This window comes from Durio zibethinus, chromosome 11, assembly GCF_047325235.1.
Source record: "Durio zibethinus cultivar Kanyao isolate XHJ-2024 chromosome 11, ASM4732523v1, whole genome shotgun sequence".
Taxonomy (NCBI): Eukaryota; Viridiplantae; Streptophyta; class Magnoliopsida; order Malvales; family Malvaceae; genus Durio; species Durio zibethinus.
The window spans coordinates 21,235,198-21,250,267 of NC_143172.1; the positions used below are offsets into that span (position 1 = coordinate 21,235,198).

General features: G+C 37.2%; 1 protein-coding gene across 6 annotated transcripts; it reads right to left on the bottom strand.

Annotated features, from left to right (window-relative positions):
- Positions 1–4,664: 4,664 nt before the first annotated feature.
- LOC111291397 (protein MODIFIER OF SNC1 1-like) lies at positions 4,665–14,419 on the bottom strand. 6 transcript variants are annotated; one of them, XR_002690360.2, is made up of 11 exons: positions 14,069–14,419; positions 12,664–12,740; positions 11,851–11,931; positions 11,699–11,743; positions 11,206–11,575; positions 10,623–10,725; positions 9,394–9,471; positions 7,970–9,278; positions 7,610–7,877; positions 4,923–7,528; positions 4,665–4,844 (listed from the first exon to the last, which is right to left on the bottom strand). XR_002690360.2 is itself a non-coding variant. In XM_022883095.2 (10 exons), exons 2-10 carry the CDS (start codon positions 12,693–12,695, stop codon positions 5,009–5,011), a joined length of 4,806 nt encoding a protein of 1,601 aa, XP_022738830.1. In that variant the 5' UTR covers positions 12,696–12,740; positions 14,069–14,419; the 3' UTR covers positions 4,665–5,008. The 6 variants fall into 6 exon arrangements, 4 of the variants coding, with proteins under 4 accessions (XP_022738830.1, XP_089624413.1, XP_089624414.1 ...); XM_022883095.2 differs by having other exon boundaries at positions 4,665–7,528; XM_089768287.1 differs by lacking the exon at positions 11,699–11,743 and having other exon boundaries at positions 4,665–7,528.
- Between the last annotated feature and the right edge of the window lie 651 nt (positions 14,420–15,070).

Below are 15,070 nucleotides of genomic sequence, written 5' to 3' on the forward strand. Positions count from 1 at the left end.
ATCAAATGTGATAGTGAACACTTTATCATTCCCCTACTAAACAATCATTTCTCAAACAACTTACCAATGACCTTACCTTTATAACTTAAAATTAGACATAAATTTAAGATTTTATTGTTCAATTTTCAATCATTATAAAAAAAGTAAGCCATAAGACAAAAATAATTCACTTTTTGCAAGAATGTTAATGTGTTTGTGGTTATACCAAATCTTTGAGATGAACATCTTAAAACTTGTTTCAATTTTTGCTTCTTATCTAAATAGAGTTGATAAATTTTCCTTATAATTGTATGTCTTGAAAAATATGAAATCTAAGACCTGCAATAGACATAAATTTTCTAAAATCTTCACTTTTAACAAACTTAAAAGTAATTCATGAATCACAATCATAGAAGCTAAACTCTTTCTAGTTACCTTTTGATCAAACGTACAAGTTGTGATATTTCATTCCCTTTTAACATCATTAGTTTGCAAAACAAATTGGTCTTGTGCACTACCAATGTTATTAGGATTTTGGTTGCATGAATTCATATGATATTTTAGTGATCCAACACCATTTTTTGTAAGGGCAACAAATATTGAATGAAAATCAACCACACTTCATTCATTAGTGTTACAGTATATATATATATATATATATATAAACTAAGTTAAATAAGTTCGATCTTATTTCTAGTTACAAGTTCAATCCTAATCTATAAATGTATTAGGTTAAATTTATATAATTTAGATTACTAAGTCAACTGTGGATATAATATTGCTGCTGCTAAATTCGTCCTCAATCTGAATTGCTGATGCTAGGATCTATCCTTCATTTGCAAAAGGTTGATCCTGGTATGCTGGATTATGTTGCTGCAACTAGTATTATGTTCTTTCAAGTGTTGTTATAGTTGACACTATTGCTTTTAGTGGTCAGTGTGAGCTTGTAGATACAGTCGTAGCTGTAACTGTAGTTGGTTTGCTACTGAAGCTAATGCAGCTGTGGTTGTTGCCTTTATTGCAGCTTCTATTGGTGTTGGTTTGCTACTGTAGTTACTATTTAGCCTTAATATGCCTTTGCAAAACTATGGAGCCATTAGATACATGAGTATTGGATCGAAGAAACAAAAAACATTTTTTGGCTAATGGTTTTGTGAATCCATTAGCTAGTTGATCCTTGAAAGATATATATGAAACTTGAAAAGCACTTGATTGTATATGTCATATAAAGTGATAGTCAGAGCTAGATACTTTATTCTAGAATGAAAGATCGGATTTACATTTAGATAGGTAGCACGAATGTTGTCACACGAGCAGGGCTTTGTGTTTTAATGAGAAATGAAGTTCGAGTAGTAGATTTTTAAACCAAAGAATTTCAGCAGCAATGTTAGCTAGTGCCTTGTATTTAGCCTTTGTAAAGGATCTAGCAACTGTCTTCTATTTTATTTTTCATGAAATTGGATTTTTGCCAAGAAATCAAATATAACCTAATGTAGATGTCTTGTCATCTAAATTGCCTACCCAATCAACATCACTAAATGCTGTAAGATTGAGAGAAGATGACTTAGTAAGATTGAGTAAGATTGAGCCCTTGATTAATAGTCCCTTTTAGATATCTAAGTATTCTTTTAAGATTAGTCCAGTGTGGTTCTATTGGAGAATGCATGAATTGAAAAAATTTGTTGACTGAGAATGCGATATCTGGCCTTGTCAGAGATATAGTAAAGTGATCATTCTAATTGTCTAAAGCTACAGGCATTAGCTGGACCTGTTCTATCTCAAAGTTTTAGATGATTAATAAAGGTCAATGGAGTTCCATATCTCAGATGTACTAGTGCTGAGATAGAAATAGATCAAATGCTCCTAGAATTACTTTAATCCTTAGAAAAAATAGAGATCTGCTAAGTCTTTGAAGGAAAATCTTTAAGAGAGCTGAACTAAAAACTTGTGAAGAGCATGTTGGTTGTCACTAGTGATGATAATATCATCCACATAAACCAGGAAGTAGATGAGATCTAAGTTCTGTGCATATATAAACAATGAAGCATTAGATGTGGAATTAATGAAACCAAATTGTATGAGAAAGTTATTTAGTTCTTAGTACCTCGCCTTTGGGGCTTGTTTCAAACCATAGATGGTTTTATGTAGTTTGCAAACATAAGTGGGGTGATCCTTGTCAATAAAACCTAGTGGTTATGCCATGTTGATTTCTTCTGTTAGATTGCCTTGTAGAAAGGCATTATTTACATCAAATTGCTTCAATAGCCAGTCAAATTATAGAGCAAGACAAAGGATTGTTCTAATTGTTGTTGGTTAGATTCCTAGACTCGAGGTATCTTTAAAGTCTAAAGCCAGACCTTTGATGAAAACCATTTACCACTAATCTAGCTTTAAACCTATACAATATATATTTTCTTCAGTTTAAACATATTGTTTTGAGAGCGTGTGGTCATCAAATGTGTTTTGGTGGGTTGGCAGGGTGTGTTGGTGCTGTTTTGCTATGAAGGTGGTGCGAATTCTAAAGAGGGATGTCAGAAGGCAGTATATGTGTTTGTGAGCTATGTGTTACTGGTGTTAAGGAGAGAATCATTCCCTGGTTTTAGATCAATTGCTAGAGCTCCACTAATGTGAGAAGAGGGCATAAATATAGTATTTTAACTATCTGTGGAAGTACAAAGAAGCACAGTGATGACTGAATCATGTATAGGTACTATAAGTTTCAAACTGTCAGTGGCTGATAGCAAATAAAGATTGCTGCAAGCCTTCTCAAATGGAAAAATAGATTTAATACATATGACATGTCTAGATATGAACACTTTATTGGTAGACAAGTCTATATATTTGAAATAACTTTGGTTAGGTGAAGTTCACACAAGGTTTTAACTTAGGTTGAAGTTCTATTTCTGTATATGGCTCAATGATAGCAAAGACAACCAAAAACTTTTAGTTTAGAATAATTTGGACTCTAATGAAATCGGACATCATATAGTGTTTTGTTCTGTAAATTTGGTGTTGGCATTCTGTTAATAAGATACACGGTTGTTTGAAGGGCACGAGGCTAGTAATTTGTGGGCATGGAAGCTCGGTGAAAAAGTACGAGGCCAGTTTCAACTATTTACCTGTGCTTTCTTTTAGAAATGCCATTATGCTTAGGTGTACAAGGTAATGTGTGCAGGTGCTTGATCTTATAGGAAGCAGGTGGAGATGATAAGGCCTGATACTCTCCTCCATTGTCAAAACAAATGAAGAGAATTGAAGTGTTAAAGTGTTTTTCTACTTGGAGTTTAAAGGTAAGAAATATACGTATGACCTCAAATTTATGTCTAAATGGAAATAACCAAGTGAATTTGGTGTAGTGGTCAACAAAGATCACATAGTAATTGTACCCAGCACTTGAGTTTATATAAAGACTACCCTAAACATAAGTGAATAATAACTGTAATGGGTTTTGTGCTTATGAGACTTGAATTATTAAATGGTAATTTATGAATTTGTTACAAAGGCATGAATTACAATTCGACACTTTCTTAGAAGAACCATGATTCAAGCCAAAAGATCTAAGCATAAATTATAATATCCTAGATGATGGATGTCCTACTCTCTTATGCCAAAGATCAACAACAACTGGTTTGGAGTTGATAAAAGTTGTTTGTGGTTTATTTGGTGCAATGATGAATCTGGAATGCCACTAGATGCATGGAGTTCATATATGCCATTTTTGTTGCAACCTTTCATCAATATTGCACCCATGGATAGTTCTTCACAAGAAAATGATAAGGGAAGACTTCAACAGAAACTTGGTTAGATTTGAATGATTTTGAAACAAAAATAAAAACAGTCAATATGAAACAAGATTAACAACTTTGATTTCGTGAAGACCTATCATTTTATATACGATACAATGACACGATATTAAAATGATACAAAAATAAATTAATTTAAAATTTTAACAAAATTCGTATGAATTTGACAAAAATAAAATATCATATGTTTTTGTTTTGTATGTGAATGCAAATTATCACATAATAATTTTTAAATTTTACATATTTTTATACGAAATAAATATAATATGTATCTATAAATTGACAAGTCTTATTTCATTTAATTATACATTAATTTATTGAATGATGATTTAACATTTTTTTTGAAATTTTTAATTTATTGTTAACCTCTCAACCTCTATCTACTTAATCCACTAAAGGATATTACATATTTAACTTCTTAAAAACTCGACGATGTTTATAAATTTAATCAACGTACAAATCATCTTATCTGAACTATTACTTGTACTCAATAACAATTGATCTCAATTGACCTTGATCGATTGATTTATCCTGTTTATCTTTTTTTTTAAAAGAATTATTTGATTATTATTGTAATTTTCAGTTATGTACTTACCTATAAGAAACTTTTAATATAAATAATTAGTATTGTTTTTTATTTAACGGTAGTCAAATGCAAATTTTCAAGAACAAATGCACAATTCCTACTTGTGTTCGCGTGTTTACTTATCTTTGTTGAAAGACTAGATCATTTATAAAAAAGTGCGTGAAAATAAACGTACATACAACATGAGAAAAACATGATGATTGATGTTAAAAAAAAAAAAAAATCAAGCATTGTGATTGACCGGATGCCAAGCACGAGTACATTCCAAATTACAGACAAAGATGAAAATGAAGTGGGAGACTATAAAACTTCTTCGCTACTTCATTCCAAATACAAGGCTCCAACAAATGCGCCCAAGGTTCCACAATATACAAACTGTGACCAAATTACACTAGAAAATTACAAATGAAATAAACCGTATTTTGAGTACCAGTGATCAACGGATATTATATTTTGCCTCTGCTTTTCTCCTAGCCCTGCTCAATGCATATGGCATCAGTTCAGCGAAGATTTAATAGTTTTTACAACAGAAAATGCTGCCTACTCATAAATACCTGAAAATCTGAAAGATCAAACCAGTGTTGCTCTTGGCAGCGCTGTTTTTGACCAAATAAAAAACCCATCCTGAATTCCTTCCTCACTAATCATAACCACCATCTACTCTAACAGTGCCACTTTGCCGTCCATGGAAGTTTCCCCCACCACGCCTTGAGTGACTCTGACCCCTCTCCCTGAACCTTGCACCTGTACCATGAGAATCTTTTGGTCCTTCAAGATTATTTGCTCTCCTACTGTTCTGGGGTCCAACTGGCTGGTACTCATAATGTGAATTGTGCCTCTGCTGTTCACGGTTTGCAGTTGGGTTATGCTGCTTCATTTCTTGTCCAGATGAGCCCCAATCACCTCGAGATTCATGGCCTCTCCCAAATTGGTTCTTTTGGTTTCCATTTTTGCGGGAACCTGTCGTTGAGCGCTGCTCATTTCTAGTATCCACATTCAATGGAGGAGCTTCGGCTGGAAGACCAGGGCCTTGGTTTGGGGAGTGGGGGCGTCTTTTAAGTGAAGCTACCTTCCTTTCCCTCTTAGACTCGTGATACTGAACATTACGTGATTCTTCAACACTTCCTTTTTCAGAGATACATTGATATTCAAGAGGCTGAGTCACACCTTCATAGGTTTCTTTGTCTAGTTGAGATGGATGTAACACCCTACCCTGACAGGTAGAATCCTTTGTGCTAGTCCTACCAATTTCAGCCCCAACATTTTGATCACCATCAGGCCGGCTTCCTCTTTGATTGATTGCAGATAATTTGGGTTGCCAATGAGATGTTGATCGATCCCCAACACCACGATTTTCTTTTGAAGCAGCAGGTGAATCTAACTGAACCATCTCAGGGACTGACGATAGTGGGTTAAGTTTATCAGCTTCACCATTATTAATTTTCTTGTGATCAAAATCATAATTGTTTCCCCCTCCTTTGTGTCCCTTGAATGCATGCCTCTTTCCCCTGCCTGTCATTCCTTGATCTCTTTCAACAGGAACTACTGGTGGTACAGCAGAATCTGGATTTTCAGGAATGTTCCAACCATCGGAAGTATTCCATTCATCATACTTGGGCTGCTCTTTCACTAGGCTCAGATCAGGCTTCTGGTGTTGGTTCTGCTCAGTTGATTTCTGATCATTTTTACTTGGGTTGGAATAATGTCCATCTTGCAAACCTAGAAAAGTTGCATCAGCTGAGGCCCGTTGGCGCCAAGATCCATGCCCTTTTCCCTGCCTACTCTGCCTACCATCATTCCTTGACTCTGTAGTGTTCCCCACCTTCCCCTTGGCTGTGCCTGCAGGTTGAGAACATTCAACTCCATGGGACCCAGAAGCTGCTCTTCCAACGATCTCATCTGCTGCAGTCTGATTGTCTGAATGAGCTACCAGTTGCTGACTAATTACTTGCTGAGCCAGTTCTTTCGCAATAGGCTTTGGGATGTACCTCTCCATCTCTGCCCTCTTGTTTCTTGGATTGTTCAGCACTTGAGCATCATTCTTTGCCTGCGGAGCAACAGCCTCAACAACCGACTTATGGCTGACCTCTTCAGTAACCTCAGCTTTGTTATGTGACCGCACAGGTGCCCATACAACAGCATCACCACTGTGGACCGCAGATCTATGAGCTTGTGGATTTCGAGGCATCCTGCGAGAATGCTGAGATTTCCACAGGTTATTCACTCGGCCAGAGGCTTCTTCATTAGGAAAAGTTAAGTCCTGCTCTGAAGACTGAATTCCATCCTTTAAACCAGTCAGAGACTGAAACGAGCTAGGATCCAACTCACATTCAGAAGACTTTGGCTTCGAACTCTCAACAGAAGAACCTGTATGATTTATTTCTTTAGAAATCCCAGATGGTAAAGGAGTTGTGGATGATGCCTCCTCCACTTTGTGCTTGTTCTTACCACTCCTGTTATTTTTCCTTCTCTGGTGCATTGGGGGCTCATTCACAACATTTTGTGTAGAAATAGACCCAGAGATTGAGTTAATTTCATTTATAACAGCCTCAGTAGAAGGAACCACATCAACTGCTGCATCAGTATGAATATTTGGCAATTCAGTTGTACTTTTAGAAATATACTTCTCACTGGAGCTCTTATCCACCAAGTTACAATCCTTTTTTTTATAGCCTGCATGCTTCTGCTTTGAAGTGCTACCATCGCTAAACTGTGGGTGATTATGGAGAGCAGCATCAGCATTATTAACTCTCTGTTGCAAGGGCAAAGAATGGTTATCCATATCTGCAGTTGCTTTATGCACAATTTTTGTTGATGCCAAAGGTTGTTGATTGGACAAAATATTGAGCTTTTCATATTCCCCGATGCTGCTTTGACCAACGTCCACAACTACAGATGGGTTGGAAACCAAGCTTGTTACATCAGATCTGTTAGTGAGGATCGTTTCTTCAGCAAGTGTTCGGGATTCTGCTTGCCTACTCTGGACAGCACTATCTGGAACAGATTCCAACTTCTGAGTTAAACCTTCAGCTGTTTGTGTGCGCCTGTTCAACGCTTCCAATTTTGCAAGAGCCTTAGCCTTCTGGTCTCTAGCCCGCTCTTCCTCTTCTTTTTCTCGTTGTTTGACACGCTGCTTTGCAAGTTCCTTCATCATGGCATGCTGAAGAACATGTTCAAATATATTTGCACATCAAATTTCAGGTCTACAAAACAACCCGGCATATAATACAAAGAAAATTACCTGCGCTTGGCTATCACTTGGATCATATACAGGTGGCACGGACTCTGACTCGTCTATTGCTTGGGGATATGATTCAGACTTCTTTGAAGCCTCTAATGACATATATTCTTGCACAATTGCATCAAAAGGATTTTCAGAATGTGTGGTGGATTTTACTCTTGACGAATCTGTAAATGGAGGTTTCTTTCTCCATCCATCAACATCTTGAGAATTGAATCTTCCCCTGCCTCGATGATCAGTTCTACCATGCATGCTACGGGTAGATCTCCTGTAAATCTGTATGTAAGTATTTTCTTCAACATAGAAAAAAAAAAAAAAAAAAGACACATTATCAAATAAATGCAGCTAGAAAAAAGCAACCTGTTAATGCCTGCTCCACCAAAAGCTGGCAAACCAAGGCTCTTAACTCCAGCTGAAACAACTACTTCACTAGAGGTAGGTCCAATCATTTGAGAAGGCATTCTATCAGGAAATGCAGCATGAGAACCAGTTGCAACTTCATTTGTAAAATGCTTTGCCTTTGCATTAACTACTTGTGAGTTATTTTTCTGCTCCTCCATACTGCAAACAGATATAGAGTCATATCGCCCATCAGAGGCCCGAGCCTTTGCATTTAAACCCTCTATTTTCTGAATTAGACTGGAACCTTCTGTGGCAACAGAGACTTCCAGATGCTCCATTTTCTTCACTGAAATATCGCCATATGCCTTAGCATTTTCCACACCTTCAGATGACTTCACTTTGCCCAAGATAGAATCCCCTCCATTGTGGTCAATAATCTGGGTGGAAGCTTCCTCAACAACTGTCCTTATATTCACTTCTTCCTGCTTCCTCTGATCTGCTTTCCAGTCATTTTCCCATGATGATGTTCTCTTTTGATCATCCTTCTTTACACTGGCTGTCACAATATCCTCTGACCTCTGCTCTTCATCTGTTCCTTCCCAAGCATCATGCTGCTTCAAAAGAACCTTGTACGGTCCTCGTGTATCATGAGGATGGCCGGATTCCAAATGCTCTGCAGGCAATGCTTTTCCTGGAGGACCATAGCCACTGGGCCTGGCATAAGAAACACCAGGATCTGGAGCATTTTGACCTGGATACCAGTTGTGAGAAGACGAGCCAGCTGGCATTCCCATAACTGGCATATCTCGTTCATTTGAATTACGATAGCCCATGGGAGGACCATAGTAGCCCTCATAGGCCACCGGACCAGGGTAAAAAACAGGCCTAATTGGCATACCTGGGCGGACAAAAGCATCAGGCATAGGGCCTCTGTACATATCTCCATTTTTTGGATGAGGTCCCCTTTGCCCTGCTCCTGGAGGAGGAACTGGCTGTGGATTACCAAGAGCACTACCTGAAATCTGAGGCCGATAATAAGTAAGTGGTTCCAAAGGAAAGCCCCCAGGAGCAACTAGTGGCCCATATGGAGGACCTGCAGGAGGTCCTCTATACCAAACACCACCTGGATGATTGTTTATTGGTCGGCCATGCCAAGCATCATAATGTTGTGGCGGAATACCAGTATTAGGGTATGGATGGGGCCCCTGGGGATCTGCATGCCACTTCTCCATGCTTGGTCGGACTCCCTCTTCACTGTATGGAGGATTATCTCTTCTCCAAGAATTTGCAGTTCCACTCTTTAGATTTGCATTTACAGAAATGTCAACTGAAAAATAGAAAAAACATGCAAAAACATTTTAATCATATCAGAGTGCCAATATCCAATCTAACAAAAGCAGATGCCAAACCAAAAAGATAGGAACATAAAATTGCACACAGACCAACAATAGAAGTCCCAGTACTCTCTTTCATTGGTGCTACTCCAGAGGATGAGCCAGGACGACATTGAGAACCATGCTCTGCGATCAAAGTTAATCAAGTTGTGAAGGAACTAAATAGAATAGCCAAATCAAGGACATAAACCCATTAATTATCCTGTAATTTATCCTATTTTTACTAAAACAAAGTACAAAACATATAACTAAGAGTTGATGGCAATCCAAGAAACTACCTCAATCACCCACCATAACAACCACCTCAATATGTCACGGGTCGAGACTTAAGCTCCGAACCCGTGCGGCTCCGAGACCCGGGCATTCACCCTTCCGGTGTCCCAGATCATCCTGACCGCCACGGTTCACACCATTGTGAGGTATTGTCCGCTCTGGCCCCCCTGGCCTCACGGTTTTGTCCTACAAAAGGCGCCTCACAAGGCGGAGATGGTGTGAACCCTTATATACCCCAGTGACCTTCCTATTATGTTCGATATGGGATTCAAGACTCCCCCTTAGGTTCGTGACATTCTCTCACACCCAACCTCGTGACGCCCTCGTCACGGAGGCTGGCCACCCTGCCTACCTCCCTCGAGGTGCTTGGCGTGGATCGAACGGTTTAGGGCTGGCTCTGATACCACTTGTCACGGGTCGAGACTTAAGCTCCGAATCCGTGCGGCTCCGGGACCCGGGCATTCACCCTTCCGGCGTCCCAGATCAGCCTGACCGTCACGGTTCACACCCTTGTGAGGTATTGTCAGCTCTGGCCCCCCTGGCCTCACGGTTTTGTCCTACACAAGGCGCCTCACAAGACGGAGATGGTGTGAACCCTTATATACCCCAGTGACGTTCCTATTATGTTCGATGTGGGATTCAGGACTCCCCCTTAGGTCCGTGACAAATACACATGCCTAATACCTTGTTAGATCCAATATGAGATACAATCAATTCCGTAACAAAAAGATGTCATCAGCAAATCATGCTTTCAATATAGAACTTCACGCCATACAAGTGATTAAGCTACAAATATTTAAACGTATAAGTTCAAAATTTGGTGCAGCAAGTTTTTTCTGGATAAGCGTGCAGCAAGCTTTCTCATGGAGAAAAAGTTCACTTGAGAACACAACAAAAAAACTACAGTAACCACTCATGTACCATTTTGCGAGAAGACCAAACTTTAAGCCACAAGGATAAATTTACAATTAGGAAATAACTAACAAAAAAAAAAAGCATGAAACCTTGCAACTCAGTGTTCTTTCCAGAGGTATCCTTTTCAGAACCAAGAGTAGGAAAGTCTCCAGATGTGAGAGAAAACTCGTCAATCTTGGAAGATGTCATTCCCTGCAATGTACAATGATAAATGCCACATTTAGACATCACAGAGAAAACTGCAAGAGAGAATAACATAGGACTTCATTGGTGGGAAACTTGGAAGCACTAGAACTGGATATGTGAAGCATTTAAAAAGGTTCAAGTTATCCAAAACCCTAAAATATTAAAACATCTCTCCCTTAGCCCATATCAAGCCTTCTGAACACATAAAACACATTTAAACCAATGCTACACACCATGTAGCAAGCACCTCTATGCATAGCATAATGATAAAAGTAATGTTTTATCAAGCTCTACAAACCATAATCCAATAACAAATAATTAGAAAGGAACCTTAAGCCTATTATCACAAACATAATAATTACGAGGTGCTTAATACTATGAACTGAAGCAAATACTTAATAGTAATAAGTAGAAATTTTTCCATATAAGTAACTTTATAGTTGATACCAGTTTTGAACAATGAACTTATTAACTACATGACCATACCAATTTTTCTGCCGTCCCAGCGGCACCCCATGCCCCTGAATTTTCAGGCACAGCTTCAGCAAACCGGGATAACTGAGAGCTACCAGGTCTTGTTTCTGCACTGCGAGGACGCAAAGATGCAAGTGATGTCTGATTTGAAGCCAATGCCCCAGAAGCTGACAATGGTCTAGAATTTGAACCCCAGGCATTAGCAGGTTCATGTGCTCTGTCACTACCCGCAGTTGAAGGTCTTGTGCCACTTCCCCCAGATGAAGGGCGGGCACTGAGATAGCTGGATGAACTGCTACCACCATCAATATTTGGAGACAATGTCGAGGAGCCCCATGCATTTGATGAAGAAGATGATTTGCTGCCCCAACTAAGGGTTCCCCTGTAGGCATAGAACAATCCAAGCTACTGATAAGTATTTCTACCATCCAAACAAAGATATTCATATATTTCATATAAATCACAACAGGGGTGGAAGATGACATTTAGATATGGTACTACTCACTTGGGAACAATTTCCACATTAGGATCCAGACCATGATTTTCTAACCTTGAAACAACAGAGAGAAAGAATAGTGTAAAGCAAAGAACCTAAGGACCACGATTTATTTAAACTTGAGAAAAGGAGAGAAAGAACATGTGAAATGGAAAAAGTACCTTTGACTGGGCAAGTTTATAGGTTTTGGAACAGCAACTTTTCCCAAAACAGTCATGCCACTTCGTCTCGCAGAAGTCCATCTACAAAAATATTAGCATCCTTAAATAGAAAGCAATTCACATCGCAACACATAATCTCAGAACCATTCATTAGTGAGTACCATACTGAAGAAGGAAATGCCAAAATTACAAAGCAACAAAGGCTGATAATACCAACAAATAAGTGTACCCATTTCTTTGGGAAAAGGGAGGAAAGCCTGATATAGTTTACTTAAAACTACAAACAAAAAAAAAAAACAAAAAAAAGAACAAGAGGATGCCTTCACATAAAAAAATCTGTGATCCTTCCCAAATTCATTTCTAGAAAATAATAAAGATTGCCCTCCAATCTCATATGAAAGCATTGATTATTAAAGCAAACTCTCTCAAAACTTTTCTCCACTAACTTATATTTTGCAATTTAAAGCACTGGAAGATATAAGACAATAGCAAAGAGGGAGAAAAATTTAAGATAGCATTCTAATAAAGGTACAATAACCATAATAATTTCCTTGGCCTCTTTAATTAGTTCAACACAGCTTATGATCACTTAAATAGACTCTATACAATCAGTTAGACCAGGAAACTTTCCTAGCCTGCCCATAAAGCAAATCCCAGGTAAAAAATTTTGCTTGATTTTTTCAGGAGTCTCTATCAATTTACCAAGACCTTGATGCCAAGTAGCAGAGCATACATGGTCAGGTTTAAACAGTAAGCATCATTGTTGATCACACAAGCATCTGGGCAAAGGACATTGATTTCTAAAAAAGGTACCTCCGTTCTCCAGGTGGCATGCTTGACGTCATGATTCAGATTTTGTTACAAGGTCATTCAAACAGATTGAACAAAATCTGAAAAGAAAGAACAAGTAAATTCCATCAGTTGGACACTTTACAGTCAGTTAAAACGAATTTCAAAAGAAGCATTAGATAATATTTGTATGCACATCTCCATAGTCCAACATACATATGCATTACATTGTTTATTACATGTTTCTCTTATGCTAACTTCTATAACCTATATGCCAACTTTCTAAATCATATCTGCACAAACAAATGAAAATCAATTATGCTACAAGCTCTACTGGTAGCACTAGTACTCCTCACAAGAAACCAAATTAACAAACTTAACAAACAGTTCTTAGAAATGTAAAGGTTATGGCCACGCAAACACCTCAAACCTAAAGATTGAGGTTTATAAAATCAAACCTTAATCTTGGACTCTTCATACCAACAACAAATATGCTATGCATCACAAGTCCATACAACAAATTATCTTTAATGGGCATTTCCAACATTTTAAGTCGGCATGTGAACTAAAATATTCTCAAGTAATACCGTCAAAGAAAATAATTTTTCACTAATAGAAAATGAAGAGCATACTGTCAGTTTTGCTTCTATCTTCACCCTAAACTCTCTGCTCCATTAGCAACAGTCAAATGAAACAAAATATTTAACAAATTCCAAGTTTTAGTTGAGCAGGGAAAATGATCTTCCAATAATTATAGTTTACTTCCTTTTTCTCTTTCCTTGCAATATTGTTTTTTATAGGCAAGGCCAGCAAACACCTGCACTACCAAAGAGACTTTTAAGTGAACCCATGTCCAGTGGCTTCACATTCTCTTCACTTTTAAAACATAACCCTGTCCACAAGTACCCTTCTCAACGTTTATAATTCAACCCTGTCCACAGCATTTAGTAAACCCTGATTTCTCAGCATTCTACCGGTCTCATAAGCTGCTTCTTCACAGATATTACTAGTAGCTATATGTTGACCATTGATGCCTTAATTCCCTTTTCTACTCTCCCTATTATCAGAAAACTTCTTTAGCTTCATTTTTTTATACCCAAAAATTAAAAAGAAAAAGAAAACTACAAGCAATAAAGCATCTACATTTGAAGTAAAAAAGCTAAACAATTCATTTAAGACCTAAAAAAATTTACTGAAAAAATAAAAGGGCTTCCAGTTATTTTAGTTCCCCAGAAGATCAAATCACGCTCCCATTAAAAATAAACTTAATCAGATAGCACACAAATGTGAAAACCATAGTTTTCTCTTATTATTATTGGAACTATTTCCTTTGCTATCCCATGATAGTTTCTCGGGAAACAAACAAACTCTAGAGATTATAAACAGTGTATAGAAACGAAAAGGAGAGAAAATATAAGGAATGACTTGCCTGAGATGAGATGGGATACTGGGGCGTCGTCCCTTAATGGAAACCCTAGAGAGAGAAAATATAGCAAATAGCCTTGTCCTTAATTTAAAAGAGAGAGAGAGAGAGAGAGAGAGAGAGAGAGAGAGAGAGAGAGAGAGAGAGAGCAAGAGAAAGAGATCGAAACCTCACGGGTTTCGTGAGATCGCAAGAAGGGAAAAAGTGATTGGGATATAGGAGGAGATCAAGGGACTGTGAAAGCCACGGATGGGCTTCAGATCGGAAGAAAATAAGAGAAAACAAAAACAAAAACAAAAAGAGCTAAAGAAGGAAGAGCGAGTACGGGGATTGTAGGAGTACGCCGATTTTAATATCAATCAAATCAGAAAATTGAGTGTAGTTTTAAGGTGGGTGGGTGGGTGGGGTGGCGTGGGGGGAGGGGGTGGGAATGAAAAACTATTATTCTTATTCCAAAATAGGATTATCGGAAGTTATTTTTCGCCTTTTCTAGCTTTTTTCAAGAATCAGGGATAATTTAAGCAATAGTTATTATTTCAAAATAAAAGTTCTTTGTAATTTTTGGTTTAGTTTTTGTTAGTTTTTTCTATAAATAGGCCAGAATATAGAATAAAAAAAATTATAGCAATTTTTTTATAAAGAAAATCAAATTTTAAAAAATTTTAAAAAAAAATTTGAAAGTACTGAGAATTAAATCTCAATCATATAAAAATCTATTTGAGAATACGAGAATCATTTAAGTTAATTCCCAAGTTTTAAGTTAAAATTTTTAATTTTAAATATATTAAATATAATTTTTTAAAAATGATTGTATATGAACTAATTACTAAATTTTAAATTTTTATTAATTCTTGAAGTACAAGATATATGCATTTATCGTTGAACTAAATAATTAAAAAAATACATCTATATTTTATTTTAATTTTTATATATGTTCATATTAATTATCAACTATTAATAATTTTAAAAAAATCAACTTAAACTTTTTTTTAAAATATTTGTTCAATT

What these genes read in the sequence shown, in the direction of transcription:
- LOC111291397 (XM_022883095.2), bottom strand. Translation starts at nt 12,695, where the DNA reads ATGACGTCAAGCATGCCACCTGGAGAACGGAG. An exon ending in TACTGGGACTTCTATTGTTG is followed by an intron (nt 9,279 to 9,393) that starts GTCTGTGTGCAA and finishes TCTATTTTTCAG; the next exon opens with TTGACATTTCTGTAAATGCA. An exon ending in GGTGGAGCAGGCATTAACAG is followed by an intron (nt 7,878 to 7,969) that starts GTTGCTTTTTTC and finishes ACAGATTTACAG; the next exon opens with GAGATCTACCCGTAGCATGC.